We start from the raw sequence: 18,095 nt of genomic DNA, 5'->3' as shown, positions 1-18,095 counted from the left end.
AGTCTAACCACCTCCCCTTGACATTCAACGGCATTACCATCGCCGAATCCCCCACCATCAACATTCTGGGGGTCACCATTGACCAGAAACTTAACTGGACCTGCCATATAAATACTGTGGCTACGAGAGCAGGTCAGAGGCTCTGCGGCGAGTGACTCACCTCCTGACTCCCCAAAGCCTTTCCACCAGATACAAGGCACAAGTCGGGAGTGTGATGGAATACTCTCCACTTGCTTGGATGAGTGCAGCAACAACAACACTCAAGAAGCTCGACACCATCTAAGATAAAGCAGCCCGCTTGATTGGCACCCCATCTACCACCCTTCATTGTCGCTGGGTCAAAATCCTGGAACTCCCTTCCTAACAGCACTGTGGGAGAACCGTCACCACACGGACTGCAGCGGTTCAAGAAGGCGGCTCACCACCACCTTCTCGAGGGCAATTAGGGATGGGCAATAAATGCTGGCCTCGCCAGCGACACCCACATCCCGTGAACGAATAAAAAAAAAACACTGCCAAAATCTGTCAGTGCCAAGGATCTACACCCAGGACCCAAAAAACTTACAAAAGACTTGCATTTATATCGCACCTTTCATGACCTCAGGATGTCCCCGAGTATAGTCAACAAGTACTTTTTAAAGCACAATCACTGTTGTAATGTAGGCAATGCTGCAGCCAATTTGTGCACAGCAAGGTGCCACAAAAATGCAATGTAAAAATGACCAGATAATCTATTTTTTAGCGTGTTTGGTTGAGGGATAAATATCAGCCAAGACCCCCAAATATTGCAATGGGATCTTTAACATCAAGCTGAGAACACAGGCGGGGTCTCATCCCAAAGACGGCACCTCCGACAGTGCAGCACTCCCTCAGTACTGCACTGGGAGTGTCAGCCTTGATTTGTGTGGCTGGTCTCTGGTTTCCATCACTTTCTGTGATGTTTTTCAGGAACCCATTTCCTGTTACTAGCAACATAACTCTTCTTAATGTAACCAAAACCCACAAGCAAGGCAGTGTAACAAACTCAACGTCCAATAGGAAAAGTCGACGTGTGACCAGTGCGTGGTCCGCCGGTTATCTGAATGACAGCGACTGAAGGGACCGCCTTTTCCAACCAACGTCCAATGAACGATGAGAAGCTTCAGCCGCGCCCCGCGCTGCCACCACGGGGGGGGGGGGGGGGATGATTGACATCGCGGAACGACCAATAGAAACGCCGGTCGTCATCACAACTTGCTGATTGGGCCGTGCCTCCTCCCGGAGGCACGGCCCAATCAGCAAGGAGCAAGGAGCAATATTATAATCAGGTGGGCGCGGCTGCCGACCCGCCCCGCCCCCCCCTCTTTGCCGGGGTGCTGGCAGCAGCTGATTGGCTGAGCTGACGGAGGTTTGCCCCCCCCCCCCCCTCCCTCCCTCCTCGGCCCGCGCGGGGAAGCAGCGAGTCGTCGCGCGATGGTAACGGTCGGTGCGCGAGCTCGGAGCTCCGGGCTGGCGCTCGCCCTCTGCGCGCTGCTCTGCACGGCCTCCGCCTTGCAGTACGTGACCTGCGGCTCCGTGGTGAAGCTGCTCAACACCGTGCACAATGTCCGCTTGCACTCGCACGACGTCAAGTACGGGTCGGGTAAGCGTCGAGTCTTCCGAGCGTGTGTTGCCCCGTGCTCCTGGCGCTGGAGGCGGGCTGACTCCCGCCCCCCGCGTGGGGGGGGGGGGGGTGGTATGAATCCACAGGCAGTGCGGGGCGTCGGGTGGCTGCTACCTCACCCGGGTGTCCGCTCTCCTTGTGGCTTCAGCAGTGATGCTTCCCCGCACCCCCCCCCCCCCACCTATGTTGAATAGCCCCCTCGCACGACTTCAGTAGTGAAGCCCCCCACTGTGGAATAGTCTCCGCATGATTTCAGTGACGCCCCCCACTGTGGAATAGTCTCCTTGCATGACTATAGTGATGCCCCCCATTGTGGAATAGTCTCCTTGTGTGATTTCAGCAGTGATGCCCCCCCCCCCCCCCCCATTGTGCAATAGTCTCCTTGCAGTCTATTTTAGATGGGTTGGTGTCACTGCTGATGCAATTGTACCCTCACCCGATGCCCATTGGATAGTGATCAAGGTACCTTCCTGGGGTACTGGTACCAAATCTACCAAAATGGGCAATAGTGTCAATTCGAGCAACCCACCCCACCAGGTTTAGCTGAGATTAGCTAATTTGAGGCAGGGTGGGGATTGAATTGAACTGTTGTCTGTACAGCTCAGCCTTTTTACTGGCTTGTGCACTTGTCACCTGAGCCATTGGTTGTCTTTAACAATAAGTGTTAGTAATTTGAGCTGGTGGTATTAATTATCAGAATTGTGTGTGACAACAATTTGCATTTTTATAATGCCTTTAATGTAGAAAAATGGCCCAAGGCACTTGACAGGAGCGTAATCAAACAAAAATTGACACTGAGCCAAAGGACAGGTGACCAAAAGCTTGGTCAAAGAGGTAGGTATTAAGTGGCGTCTTAAAGAAGGAGAGGAAGTTTCAGCGAGTGAAATAAAGAGCTTGGATCCTAGACAGATGAAGGCATAGCTGCCAATGGTGGGCCAGAGGAAGTGGGGGATGTATAATAGGCCAGAGTTGGAGGGATGTAGAGATTTTGGAGAGTTGTAGGGTTTGAGGAGGTTACAGAGATAGGGAGGAGTGAGGTCCATGAGGATGAGCATTTAAATTAGAGGCGTACCCGGACCGGGAGCCAATGTAGGTCAACGAGCACAGGGGTGATGGGTGATCGGGACTTGGAGCGAGTCAGGATACAGGCAGCAGAGTTTTGGATGAGCTCAAGTTTATGGAAGGTGACAGATGGAAGGCCGGCCAGGAGAGCATTGGAATAGTTGATTCTGAGGTAACAAAAGCATGGAGGAGGATTTTAGCAGCAGGTGGGCGATATTACGCAGGTGGAATTAGGCGGTCTTTGTGATGGACAGGATATGGGATTGGAAGCTCAGCTCAGGGTGAAGTAGGATGCCATGGTTGTGAACAGCCTGAGACAATGGTCAGGGAGGAGGATAGAATCGGTGGCTAGGGAATGGAATTTGTGGCGGGGGCTGAAGATGATGGCTTCGATCTTCCCAATGTTCAATTGGAGGAAATTTCTGCTCATCAAGGACTGAGTGTTGGACAAGCAGTTTGACAGTGGAGAGGTCGAGAACGGTGGTTGTGAGGTAGAGCTGGGTGTTGCCAGCTCACAGGTGGAACCTGACGTGTTTTCAAACTCTTTATTTCAAAATACCGAATGGAATGGTTAAAAAGGTGCTTATTATAAAGCTGTATGGTTAATGAAGCTCCAATCAAGTTTTGCTTGCCTTAAAGCAATGTAATCTTTCCTTATAACCCAGCAGTTAGAAAATAATTTGATTTCTTTCTTCAGTTAAGCTGGAATGGTGCAGGTGACAATGAGTTCTGATAGTATGAGTGAAAGAACACCTGGTCCTCTGGTCCCTGCAGGAATAATTTGTTCCCTTGTTGCACGGAGACCCTTAATGGTGTCTTTGAATTGATTCCAGAATTCTGTGTACTGATTCAAATCAAAAGTATTCAAATAAGCAGTGGATGAAGAAGATAAGATCTGCTTCTTGGATAGACTTTTTTTCGAGCAGGAATATCATAGGCACAGGTGCCTGACCATAAAAACTTGGCAGCGATTTTGAACTTATTGTCTGAGATCAAGAATCAGAAAGAATCAAAGTTTCCAAAGCTGTTTCTTTAAATGGCAGGGGGCTGGGGGGAAACATTGTCAGCTGGGACTTTGTTTTAAATTGAGCTCAGATTGCAATATCAAAATTTGCAGACAGCAGCAAATTGGGGGGTGGCAGGTATAGTTAATATTGAGGATGACTGACAAAATATGTAAACAAACTTGCAGAATGAGCATGTAAATGGCAAATGAATTTCAATATAGATATGTGTGAGTAGGTGCATTCTAGTAGGAGGAATAAGGAGGCCATCTACTCAGAAAATAAGAGTAAATGGGATAGAGGAGCAAAGGGATCAATGGGTACAGATTCACAAATCATTAAAAGTAGCATCACAAGTTAACAAAGGCATAAAAATGCAAACAAAGCATGGGTTCATTTCTGGAGGAATAGAATTCTAAAGCAGAGAAGTTATGTTAAATTTGTATAGTACCTTGGTTAGACCACGCTTAGGAGGACTGTGCTCAGTTCTAGTCTCCATATTACAAGAAGGGTATAGAGGCACTGGAGATGGTGCAGAAACAATTTAACAGGATAATAGCAGAACTTAGAGGGTTATAACTTGGGAAAGACTGAACAGGCTGGGGCTCTTTTCTCTAGAAAATAGAGGTCTTGAAAATTATGAAGGTGTTTGATAGGATAGATATAGAGAAGATGTTTCTACTTGAGGGGGAGTTTAAAACTAGGGGCCATAAATATAAGATGGTCACCAGTAAATCCAATAAGGAATTCAGGAGAAACTTTACTCAGTGGTCAGAATGTGGAACCTGCTACCACAAGGAGTAATTTCTTACAGGATAGTGTACATGTTGACCAGATTCTCAGAGAAGGTAGTCGATTTTGAGTCAGTTGACATCTTTAAAGTAGCACCAAGCTGTTCAGAAGGGCGTTTGAGGGCTATAGAAATAATGACTAGTGTTTTTTTTTTGGGGGTGGTAGTTATTAAAGCAGGGATCAGCAAGTGGTGTTGGCGGCAGCAGAGGTGAACTCCATGGTGAAATAATCGTTGTTGACTATGGATGGAGTTAGCTCATGGAGCCTTTCTTTGCTTCAGATTTTACATTCTTAAGTGTGACAGTAGAGTTGTGCTTTTACTTGGAAGATAATGCAGTAAATGGGAGATTTTTTCTTTGGGTTGTTTGCTTTGTCACTCTTCCCCTTTTGTTTCATGTAGATGTATAGTCATTTGAATAAGAGCTTCCTGGTAGTTTTAGTAAAGTGAAACTCTGAACTCATTGAGCAACAAGATTAAATCAAATATTTGTTTTCAGATTTTACAGATTGGTAAGTTTTTATACCTAAAAATCAATGCTTGCAAACTTGTGTAATTTAATTAAATTTTTGTAAGTTTTGCAAGATTTGATTCCATGTTTCATGTAGAGTTACAGGATGTGATGTGGTTTTAAGTTTAATGCTGAGCTTGGAGTGAGTTTTTTTAGCCTATTTTACTGGCAACTGTGGAAAAATTCTTATAACCCAGGCCACCCATTAAATTTTTAAATTTACACACTATGATGCTGAAACGCTATTAAGATGTGTTGAGTAACGTTATTACTAAAATATTAACCTTATATAAACTAAACTACATTTAAAAACATTTTTAACATCTGTTATTATGCTTCATGCTCAGATCTGTCTGCCTTTCAATCATACTTGGGTCTAGACCTGTTTCCTGGAACTTGCAGCCCTATGCACACTGCTTTTCAACCCCATCTCCCTGCTCAATGCTTTCAACCCCTATTTGTCCCAAGACTGAGGGGAAGGAGTGCTTCCTGGTCCCATCTTCCTAGCTCCTCGCCCCAGGTTCCATACCCTTCCTTGAAAGCCCACGGACTCCAGAGACGACTCCTGGTTCTTCCCAACTCTCCAAACTGCTGAATGTTCCCAGGGTCCCTCTTAAGTGCTCCTCCTTATGATCACTTGCAGGGTTCTCCTGATCCCAGGTATAATACTTTAACCCCCTGTCCACCCCACTCCATAGAACCATAGAAAAGATACAGCACAGAAGGGGGTCATTCCAGTAAGTGCTGCCAGTGCCCAGCCACATGTAAAATCTTCTCTGGTTTCATTGTATATTCCCAGACCTTGGGGTGGATGGGATGTGGAAGCCCTATGATTTCTCCCATATAATAAGGCATAAGAGATATTTTCCTTTATTAGCTGAGGCATAGAATATAGGAGCAGGGAGTTTATGCTAGAACTGTATAAAACACTAGTTAAGCCACAGCTTGAGTACGGAGTACAGTTCTGGTCACCACATTACAGGAAAGATGTGATTGCACTGGAGAGGGTACAGAGGAGATTCATGAGGATGTTGCCAGAACTGGAGAATTTTACCCATGAGGAAAGATTGGATAGGCTGGGGTTGTTTTATTTGGAACAGAGGAGGCTGAGAGGAGATTTAATTGAGATGTATAAAATTATGAGGGGCCTAGATAGTGAATAGGAAGGACCTATTTCCCTTAGGTCAATAACCAGGGGGCATAGATTTAAAGCAATTGGTAGAAGGCTTAGAGGGGAGTTGAGAAATGTTTTCATTTGAGGGTGGTGGGAGGTCCGGAAATCACTGCCTGAAAGGTTCGTAGAGGCAGAAACCCTCATCGCATTTAAAAAGTACTTGTATATGCACTTGAAGTGCCATAACCTATAAGGCTATGGACCAAGAGCTGGAAAGTGGGATTAGGCTGGATAACTTTTTTTTGGCTGGCACAGACACGATTGGCTGAATGGCTGCCTTCTGTGCTGTAAATTTCTATGATTCTATATCTTCTCTTCCCTGCGAAAGACTGGCTGTGGGTTGCACTTTCTATTCCAGCTATTACCAGAACTTGACGGTGTTGTTGCAGATTAAATTTTACATGAAATGTCTGTCTTCGGCTGTGTAGGATCACCAGTGTAAGTGCGTTAAGACCAGAAAGGAGAGTTTTGGTTTCAGTCCTTGGCCTGTGCTGAATTAGCTGAGTCAGCCATTGTAAGATCTCAGCACCCCTGGCGTTAGGAAGATAAAAATTGGTCAGGATTCCAACTCTTGATTGCCATCCAGCTAGAAGTGAGCATGTGTGAATATTGGGTGGAGAGAGGATTGAGTTTGGCTGATTTCTTCTCTTTTCCCTGGTGCAAATCTCCAGGTGCTGACACTCACTGTTGAGGCTCACACATGAATAATGATAGATGGGATGAAGGGTGTGGGGGGGGAACAATGTGGAATAATCTTTATTAAAAAGTTATTAAAATTGCTGCATAACTTACATATTTAAAGCTTTAACTGTTTCCTAGCATTTTTATAAGATGTTTAAAAATCATATGCTATAATCATAGAAAGGTTACAGCACAGAAAGAAGCCATTCAGCCAATCGAGTCCGTGCCGGCTCTATGCAAGAGCAATCCAGCTAGTCCCACTCCCCCACCCTATCCCTGTAGCCCTGCACATTTTCTCCTTTCAAGTATTTAATCCAGTTCCCTTTTGAATCTGCCTCCACCACCCCTCGGGCATTGCATTCCAGATCCTAACCACTCGCTATGTAAGAGAGCTTTTCCTCATGAATCCTTTGGTTCTTTTGCCAGTCACCTTAAATCTATGTCCTCTGGCTCTTGACCCTTCCGCCAATGGGAACAGTTTCTCTCCATCTACTCTGTCTAGACCCTTCGTGATTTTGAATACCTCTATCAGATCTCCTTGCAACTGTCTCTGTTCCAAGGAGAACAACCCCAACTTCTCCAGTCTATCCACATAACTAAAGTCCCTCATCCCTGGAATCAATCTAGTAAATCTCTTCTGCACCCTCTCTAAGGCCTTCACATCTTTCCTAAAGTGCGGTGCCCAGAACTGGACACACTATTCCAGTTGTGGCCAAACCAGTGTTTTATAAAGGTTCTTCATGACTTCCATACTTTTGTACTCCTTGCCTCTATTTATAAAGCCCAGGATCCTGTATGCTTTTTTAACTGCTTTCTCAACCTGCCCTGCCACCTTCAATGATTTGTGCACGTATACCCCCAGATCTCTGTTCCTGTACCCCTTTTAGAGTTGTGCCCTCTAGTTTATATTGCCTTTCCTTGTTCTTCCTACCGAAATGTATCACTTCGCATTTTTCTGCGTTAAATTTCATCTGCCACATGCCTGTCCATTCCACCAGCTTGTCTATATCCTCTTGAAGTTTATCATTATCCTCCTTACTGTCTGCTACCCTTCCAAATTTTGTCATCTGCAAATTTTGAAATTGTGCCCTGTGCACCCAAGTCCAAGTCATTAATATATATCAAGAAAAGCAGTGGTCCCAACACCGACCGCTGGGGAATACCACAGTACACCTCTCTCCAGTCTGAAAAACAACCGTTCACCACTACTCTGTTTCCTGTCATTTAGCCAATTCTGTATCCATGTTGCTTAATCACTCTTAATTCTCAAAAGGAAGTGGCCAGCAGTCTGTGACTGGGGTGGAGGTTTCAGATGACAGCAACAGCTACTGGACAGTGAGAGGAAAACCAGGCCAGGTTTGTCAGCGAGGAATACCGATCAAATGTGGCCAATCGATACGACTGACACATGTCAACACTGGAAGAAACCTGCACAGTCACCACTTTGTGTCACCACTCTCTGGAAATCAGGTAAAATGATCTAAGGGCTGAACAGTTGGAGTTCATTGGTTAGCATCCAGAGCACGGTAGATGAAATTGCATTGGTCATAAATAGTGTTTCCTTCAGTAAAACTTCCTTGCACGATGCATAAAGTTTTCGTTTGACCGTAAGAGCACAAGACCATAAGTGATAGGAGCAGGAGTAGGCCATTCGACCCCTCGAGCCTGCTCCATTTAATGAGATCATGGCTGATCTGATTTTTACCTCAACTCCACTTTCCCGCCCTTTCCCCATACCCTTTGACTCCCTTGCTGATCAAAAATTTGTCTAACTCAGCCTTGAATGTATTCAATGACTCAGCCTCCACAGCTTTTTGGGGTAAAGAATTCCAAAGATTCACGACCCTCTGGGAGAAGAAATTCCTCCTCATTTCCGTCTTAAACGGGCAACCCCTTATTCAGAGTTTGGTGATAAAATAGTTAATTATCAAAGTTTTATGACAGTTGTTTTTGCTATAACTTTCTCTGTTCCCACTACAGTGTGTCCTTTTATCCTCCTTATTTAGTGACATCTTAGATGAAGCTGCATTCTTTAAATTATGCACATTAGGAGATGACATTTACAGACCAGGGACTGGACTAAAAAAAGACTTGCGTTTATATAGTGCATTTTGCGATCTCAGGATGTCCCAAAGCGCTTTACAGCAGTGAAGTACTTTTGAAGTGTTGTCACTGTTGTGTAGGAAACGTGCCAGATAATTTGCGCACAGCAAGGTCCCACAGGCAGCAATGTGATCATGACCAAATCTGTTTTAATGATACTGAGGGATAAATAGTGGCCAGGACACTGGGGGAAAGCTCCCCTGCTCTTCAAAATAGTGTGATGGGATCTCTTCTATCCACTGGAGAGGGCAGATGGGGCCTTGGTTTAATGTTTCATCTGCAAGGCAGCACCTCCAATTAGTATGCATTTGGTACCAGTCTTTCCCTATCCATACTAACAAACTAGTTGGTAGAAATCAGCACTATTATCTTAAGTTTTGGTTTGACTTTCCTAAAGTATGATTAACTATTGTGTGCATCTTGTGCTGTTTTACCACGTAGGAAGTAAGTGCTTTTGGTGAGAATGGAGAAGGAGATGACTTGGATGTTTGGATAGTGCAATGCAGCGGAACAAGTTGGGAGCGAGATGACGACGTGCGCTTCAAGCATGCAGGCACCGAGGTCTTTCTAACGATAACAGGGGAGCAATATGGTCATCCAATCCGAGGTCAGCGTGAAGTTCATGGAATGTTCAGCCCCGACATCAACAACTACTGGACAGTAATGGAAGGTGTCTTTATCAAACCCAGCGCCGAGCCATTCAAACATGATGAGCTATAGCTTTATTTTAATAAGATTATGTATGGGCAATAAGGAGGCCAGTAAGAAAATACAAATTTATGGTATAAATATTGTGACATTGTGTTTGATTGACAAGTTACTTCATCTCGTCGAGTCATAGTTTGTAAAGTAAAAACAAGATTGTATTGTATCTTTTTTCTATACTTGTTTAAATTTCTAAAGAAATGGGAATATATTTAAAACAAACTTGTGTGCAAACATAAAGATACATGTGTTCAACTGAATTTTTTTTGCTTTAATTTTCTGTACCATAAAAGTCATCAACTTGGAAAAATCAAATATTGGAAATATAATAGTTTTGAAGTGATCTGCATCTCAGTGGCTTAATAATCCTGTTGTTTGGTTATATGGTTGCACAGACCATTTGCTTTTTGCCTATCGGTCTTTCCTTGTTTGTTCGTTTCTCCTTTTAAATCCTACTGTCCCGAGGCAGTTCGCGATCGGATAGTGTCAAGAGTTTCCCTCATTTGCCATTGTAGCATTCTGCTGCAGTGACTTCCTGAAGAGGGTGGAATTCACTTGCAGAAGTCTGGCCTTGGGCAGCACTTTCCATTTCAGCTGCTACCAGAACTTCAGTGTTGTTGCAGGTTAAATTCTGCACAAGATGTCACTCTTCATCAGCTGTGTATGATTACCAGTCTAAGTGCATTCAGACCAGAAGGGAGAGCTGGAAGCCAGCAGCGAGTATAAGATAATCTCCCTTTATTATGTAGCAGTCCAGATGAAAGCAGTTGCTCTTCAGTTTTTAGACTTACATTTTTGGTTAAAGTTAGAAATATATCTTTTATATGCTCAGAGTTCAAACCATATATGGTTGGGGTTTATATCTGAGAGGCCTTTATACAAAAAAGGGTGAATACACTGCTAGATTAATCAGTTGCAATCTATAGAATTGCCAGTTTGTGATTTATCCAGCTGATCCAAATTGATCAATTTTTGTTGAGTTCTTGAGAAACACACAAATAAATTTTTATTTGCCTCCTCTTCCCCAACGATCTGAGTTTGTGCTAAGCTGTTTTACTTCCATATGCAATTCCTTCAGCTGACTAAAAATATTCCAGTACAATGCCCCAACTGTGGCATCAAGCATTTGCCTGGAAAATACACATCACTCGTATTTTTTTAAAAAAGTCTGCTCGCCTAATACTTAGTGGATAAGTACGCCACCTGGTGTGGCGCAGAGCTGTACAGACTAGGAAGGTTTGATCTCTAGACTGTGCTGAATGATCTTAGTGGGACAGTAGTTGGGATGTTATGATTGGCATTGGGGTTCCTGGGCTAAGAGGAAAATCAGCCAACGTTCTTGCTCCTGATTGCTATTTAACGACTTTTACTGGAAAGTGTGTATGTTGGGATGGATGATACAATGCCTGCCATCGTCAAATATCCTGCCACCGCTCCCAATTCAGGGTCACTTGAAGAATAGCCATTTGATTGAGATACTGGAGAGCTTCTGCTACCCGTGGAAACATTTCCCCCAATGAGAGCCAGCGTTTCAGGGAAGAAGCAGGTGGAAAAGCAACTTTGAAAAAAAGTTAACTGATTCCCAGCTTAAACAGGGGTCAGTACTTTTACGTTCAAAGTATCCATGCATATCTTTTTCTTAAGAGTCAAACTCTTGTCACACATAGGAAGTCAGGACCAAGTGTAACCTTCAGGTGAAGCCAGTTTAAAGGGTGGGGAATAATTGGATTGGAAGTCATTCAGCCTCCATTTTAAAATGCATTCTGTGCTTATTTTTATGTAATATTCAATATTATCTACAATATATTAAAAATCTGGACACTTCCTGTCAGCTTTTTCCATTATCAATTCCTGTGTCCACATTTATAATGGAAGCTGCTTGTCACTGTAATTACACCCTCCTGCCAGTGATGGTATTTCATCAGTGATCTTCATTTCATTCAACCTTCATAAGTTGGCTTCCTTTCATATTGGGTTTCCTTTGATTTTTTTTTAAAAAATGACCCGGACCAGAAATCTAGCTTCCAAATATGCAGTAGAAAGTTCACGGAGTTTGATATGAAGCGTCTTGATATAATTTTCTTTCTCTTTAATCCTTGTGACGGTGCCTGTGAGGTGTTTTGACAGTGAAGCTGGTGATCCAACACTGAGGTGCCTAAGGTAAGAATCCAGCTTTCTAAAAATGCAAGAAAGTGAGAAATAAAAATCTGAGCTTATTTCTATATTGTCAAAATATTTCTGGGAGAAATAGCCTCAATTCTTTTTTGGACAGACCCACTGAAGTCTTCAGTTTTGAATAACTGACTTTTTTTGCCTTCAAAGTTGCTTTATTGGCTTTGAAGCCTTTTGATGTGATGTAGGTCTGAAACCTAGACATCCTACTGACAGGTTGGTATGATGTGGAGATGCCGGTGATGGACTGGGGTTGACAATTGTAAACAATTTTACAACACCAAGTTATAGTCCAGCAATTTTATTTTAAATTCACAAGCTTTCGGAGACTTCCTCCTTCCTCAGGTAAATGTTCAGGAGCTCCTTGAAGCCTACGCATTTATACATATAGAACAATACATGGTGTTTACAGACTGCCCCTGCAACTGCCCGTTGCCAAGGCAATCACCGTGTTCAGACAGAGAGGTGTCACCTGCAGAACCCCCGAATACACATTCAACAAAAAAACAAACAGGGAAAAAAAACAGAGAGAGGCAGAAACATCCGGAAGGCAGAGAAAGCCAGCAAATGACCCATTATATTAAAAACAGATAACATTTGTTCGCTGGTGGGGTAACGTGTAGCGTGACATGAACCCAAGATCCCGGTTGAGGCCGTCCTCATGGGTGCGGAACTTGGCTATCAATTTCTGCTCGACGATTTTGCGTTGTCGTGTGTCTCGAAGGCTGCCTTGGAGTACGCTTACCCGAAGGTCGGTGGATGAATGTCCATGACTGCTGAAGTGTTCCCCGACTGGGAGGGAACCCTCCTGTTTGGCGATTGTTGCGCGGTGTCCGTTCATCCGTTGTCGCAGCGTCTGCATGGTCTCGCCAATGTACCATGCTCTGGGGCATCCTTTCCTGCAACGTATGAGGTAGACAACGTTGGCCGAGTCACAGGAGTATGAACCATGCACCTGGTGGGTGGTGTCCTCTCGTGTGATGGTGGTATCTGTGTCGATGATCTGGCATGTCTTGCAGAGGTTACCGTGGCAGGGTTGTGTGGCGTCGTGGACGCTGTTCTCTTGAAAGCTAGGTAATTTGCTGCGAACGATGGTCTGTTTGAGGTTGGGTGGCTGTTTAAAGGCGAGTAGTGGAGGTGTGGGGATGGCCATAGCGAGGTGTTTGTCCTCATTGATGACATGTTGAAGGCTGCGGAGAACATGGCGTAGTTTCTCCGCTCCGGGGAAGTACTTGACGACAAAGGGTACTCTGTTGGTTGCGTCCCGTGTTAGTCTCCTGAGGAGGTCTATGCGATCTTTTGCTGTGGCCCGTCGGAACTGTCGATCGATGAGTCGAGCGTCATATCCCGTTCTTACTAGGGCGTCTTTCAGCGTCTGTAGGTGTCCATCGCGTTCCTCCTCGTCTGAGCAGACCCTGTGTATTCGCAGGGCCTGTCCATAGGGGATGGCCTCTTTGACGTGGTTAGGGTGGAAGCTGGAAAAGTGGAGCATCGTGAGGTTGTCCGTGGGCTTGCGGTAGAGTGAGGTGCTGAGGTGCCCGTCTTTGATGGAGATTCGTGTGTCCAAGAAAGAAACTGATTCTGAGGAGTAGTCCATGGTGAGCTTGATGGTGGGATGGAACTTGTTGATGTTATCGTGTAGTCTCTTTAGTGATTCCTTGCCGTGGGTCCATAGAAAGAAAATCGACGACATCTTCTTTCTATGGACCCACGGCAAGGAATCACTAAAGAGACTACACGATAACATCAAGTTCCATCCCACCATCAAGCTCACCATGGACTACTCCTCAGAATCAGTTTCTTTCTTGGACACACGAATCTCCATCAAAGACGGGCACCTCAGCACCTCACTCTACCGCAAGCCCACGGACAACCTCACGATGCTCCACTTTTCCAGCTTCCACCCTAACCACGTCAAAGAGGCCATCCCCTATGGACAGGCCCTGCGAATACACAGGGTCTGCTCAGACGAGGAGGAACGCGATGGACACCTACAGACGCTGAAAGACGCCCTAGTAAGAACGGGATATGACGCTCGACTCATCGATCGACAGTTCCGACGGGCCACAGCAAAAAATCGCATAGACCTCCTCAGGAGACTAACACGGGACGCAACCAACAGAGTACCCTTTGTCGTCCAGTACTTCCCCGGAGCGGAGAAACTACGCCATGTTCTCCGCAGCCTTCAACATGTCATCAATGAGGACAAACACCTCGCTATGGCCATCCCCACACCTCCACTACTCGCCTTTAAACAGCCACCCAACCTCAAACAGACCATCGTTCGCAGCAAATTACCTAGCTTTCAAGAGAACAGCGTCCACGACGCCACACAACCCTGCCACGGTAACCTCTGCAAGACATGCCAGATCATCGACACAGATACCACCATCACACGAGAGGACACCACCCACCAGGTGCATGGTTCATACTCCTGTGACTCGGCCAACGTTGTCTACCTCATACGTTGCAGGAAAGGATGCCCCAGAGCATGGTACATTGGCGAGACCATGCAGACGCTGCGACAACGGATGAACGGACACCGCGCAACAATCGCCAAACAGGAGGGTTCCCTCCCAGTCGGGGAACACTTCAGCAGTCATGGACATTCATCCACCGACCTTCGGGTAAGCGTACTCCAAGGCGGCCTTCGAGACACACGACAACGCAAAATCGTCGAGCAGAAATTGATAGCCAAGTTCCGCACCCATGAGGACGGCCTCAACCGGGATCTTGGGTTCATGTCACGCTACACGTTACCCCACCAGCGAACAAATGTTATCTGTTTTTAATATAATGGGTCATTTGCTGGCTTTCTCTGCCTTCCGGATGTTTCTGCCTCTCTCTGTTTTTTTTCCCTGTTTGTTTTTTTGTTGAATGTGTATTCGGGGGTTCTGCAGGTGACACCTCTCTGTCTGAACACGGTGATTGCCTTGGCAACGGGCAGTTGCAGGGGCAGTCTGTAAACACCATGTATTGTTCTATATGTATAAATGCGTAGGCTTCAAGGAGCTCCTGAACATTTACCTGAGGAAGGAGGAAGTCTCCGAAAGCTTGTGAATTTAAAATAAAATTGCTGGACTATAACTTGGTGTTGTAAAATTGTTTACGACAGGTTGGTAGGCAGAGGACACAGATTTAAGGTAATTTGCAAAAGAGCAAGAGGTGAGATTTTTTTTTTACGCAGCGAGTTATGATCTGAAATGCGCTACCTGAAAGGGTGGTGAAAGCAGATTCACTAGTAACTTTCAAAAGGGAATTGGATAAATACTTGAAAGGAAGAAAATTGCAGGGCTACAGGGAATGAGTAGGGGAGTGGAACTAATTGTATAGCTCTTTAAAACAGCTGGGGCAGACACAATGGCCTCCTCCTGTGCTGTAAAATTCTATGATTCTTGTATACTTAAAATTCTGATGTGTTTGACTAATGTGGGAAAAGAGATAATTGAGGTGGATGAAATGAAGTGGTGTATCAATGGAGAATTTTTAAAAAAAGTTTTCTTATGACTGATGGTTACAAATACATCTTCCAAAGAGATTTAACTGATACTTTGAAAGTTTTCTTTATATATAAAGCTGAGGATTCGCTTTCCATCAGGGCTCTTCCTCAGGAGGGTATGATAATGCAGTGGTTGTTACTGGATTATTAATCTAGAAACTGGACTAATAACCCCCAGAATGTGAGTTCACAGAGAATGCGAGTTCAAATTAATCGAGTTTGAGAATTAAGGAAATAAAAAGCTGCTACAAACTAGTGGTTGTGAAAATCTGCTGTCCTTATCCTGTTGAACCTATATGTGAATCCAGTCCCACACTGACTCTTACCTGCCCTCTGAAGAGGTTTAGCAAGTCACTCTATTAAACTGCTATTGCAGCAGTTCCAGGAGAAGGCTCACCACCTTCTCGGCAACTAAGGGTGGGCGATAAGTGGCGCCCACATTCCAAGAACGTGCATACATACACGTTCCCTCCTCCTCTCCCTCACCTGTTGTCACCCTTTCCACATCTCTCTCCATTGCCTCCCCTCCACTTCCTCTCCCCCACAGTTCCTCCTCACCCCATTCCCAGTCCCTTGGCGGTAATATTATCACTCATTTGGTAAGTTCCTGGTTGGAATATTGAGGATCAGTATGTTAGAACATGGCTGCTAAATAAAATTACAAAAGTTGACACGGTAGATTTGGATGATAAAAGTTGTCTGGCCTGTTTGATTTAATCCTGCCAGAATACCAACTCTACCATTTCCCTATTGCCAGCTGTTACTTATGTGAGTCTTGCATCCTGAGCTCAGCCGTGGTTCCTGCCATACCCTTTTCCAGCTGTTGATCACTATTTGCAAAGTGACACTTTTTAGTGTCTGTACTGAACTTGTCCTTCAAAATTGAACCTGTGCCCTCTTGTCCTGGCACATCTGGAAGTACCGTTCTGGTTTCACCTTTATAGATGAACATTTTGTAGATTTGGGGATAGAGGTCCCTGGGTGCTCCCAGCAGAATGGGCTCATTTAAGTGCAACGTTAATTTTGCTATCTTGCTTCGACCTTTATTGACGCCTCCTCATCCATAGTCTTGTCAAAGTGATTTACCTTCCAATTTTATTCAAACTCAGTTACACAGCGCAAAATATTTAAATTATAAATCTAATTTGTCTTGTGTTTACTTGTGCGGGTTTTTGCAGATTTTTCCTGCACGGAGCAGTTGTTTATGCAATAAACATTAAAAGACCAGAGCCAATATGCTCATTTATCTGTCAAGTCAAATCCTTGTTGTTATAATTAATGTGACAAGTGGTTAAATATTAATGAGTTTAATGCTTAAATATAACTTCAAATATCAGCATTGGGATGACTGTGAAGCTACATTTAAAATGAAAAAATTAAACAAACGATGGATAGAGGTTGTTAAAAAATTTAAAAAGAAAATATTGCAGTTTAAAAAAAAATAGAATTAAGTACCACTTGCATTAATTCTAATCTGCATTTTTATACCTGACACAAAACTCCAACATATTTACCTACTAAAGGGTTCCATGTAGACTCCACTGTGGAAGGGTTGCTCTCCTCTGTTTAATTGAGACACATTGACATGAGAAGCCCCAGGTTTGATTCCTTGTCTGTGCTGAGTTGGCTGATCTAATTTAGGGTAGCAGTGAAAACACCTGATTTTAACCTGTGTCAGCTGTGGCTTAGTTGGTAGCACTCCTGCCTCTAAGGCAGAAGGTTGTAGGTTCAAGTCCCACTCCTTGAGTGCAAAATCTGGGCTAACACTCCAGTGTAGTACTGAGGGAGTTCTGCATTGTTAGATGACATGTTAAACCGAGGCCCTGTCTGCCCCCTCAAGTGGACGTAAAAGATCCCGTGGCATTTTTTCGAAGAAGAGCAGAGGAGTTCTCCCTGGTGTCCTGGCCAATATTTATCTCTCAACTGACATCACTTTTATAAAAAAAACTGATTATCTAGTCATTATCTCATTGCTGTTTGTGGGACCTTGCTGTGCACAAATTGGCTGCTGTGTTTCCTACATTACAACAGCGCCTATGCTTCAAAAAAGTACCTAATTGGTTGTAAAGTGCTTTGGGATGGCCTGAGGTCATCAAAAGCATAATATAAATGCAATTTTTTTTTCTGGGAGGGAAATGTTTACTCCCGGGCCTCATTTAAATGTCACGACGCTGACTGCCACCCGAAGCTGGCGGTGACTATGTTGGGGGGGGCGAGAGTGGGAAATCGCACGATTCATGCGCTTCACTTGCTTTTAGTGGTATGCGTTAATGATTTAGACTTAAACGTAGATGGCATGATTAAGAAATTTGTGGATGACACAAAGATAGGCTGTGTGGTTGATAGTGAGGAGCAAAGCTGTAGACTGCAGGAAGATATCAATGGACTGATCAGATGGGCAGAAAAGTGGCAAATGGAGTTCAATCCAGAGAAGTGAGGTAATGCATTTGGGGAGAGCAAACAAGGCAAGGGAGTACACAATAAATGGGAGGAAGTGAGGGACCTTGGAGTGCATGTCCTCAGATCCCTGAAGGTAGCAGGACAGGTAGATAAGGTGATTAAGAAGGCACACAGTAAAATTTCCTTCATTAGCTGAGGCATAGAATATAAGAGCAGGGCTGTTATGCTGGAACTGTATAAAACATTAGTTAGGCCACAGCTTGAGTACCGCGCACAGTTCTGGTCACCACATTACAGGAAGGATGTAATTGCACTAGAGAGGGTACAGAGGAGATTTACGAGGATGTTGCCA

At 44.5% G+C, this 18,095-nt stretch overlaps 1 protein-coding gene across 1 annotated transcript; it reads left to right on the top strand.

Moving 5' to 3' along the window:
- The first annotated feature begins 1,407 nt into the window (after nucleotides 1-1,407).
- Nucleotides 1,408-9,932, top strand: sdf2l1 (stromal cell-derived factor 2-like 1). Its single transcript, XM_068006086.1, has 3 exons — nucleotides 1,408-1,621; nucleotides 8,138-8,334; nucleotides 9,409-9,932. The coding sequence occupies exons 1-3, from the start codon at nucleotides 1,453-1,455 to the stop codon at nucleotides 9,685-9,687; spliced, it is 645 nt and encodes a 214-aa protein (XP_067862187.1). The 5' UTR covers nucleotides 1,408-1,452; the 3' UTR covers nucleotides 9,688-9,932.
- Nucleotides 9,933-18,095: the final 8,163 nt, after the last annotated feature.

Source organism: Heptranchias perlo, chromosome 25 (assembly GCF_035084215.1).
Source record: "Heptranchias perlo isolate sHepPer1 chromosome 25, sHepPer1.hap1, whole genome shotgun sequence".
NCBI lineage: Eukaryota > Metazoa > Chordata > Chondrichthyes > Hexanchiformes > Hexanchidae > Heptranchias > Heptranchias perlo.
Note: the sequence above shows the minus strand (reverse complement) of the source record. Positions and strands in the feature narration are given on the sequence as shown.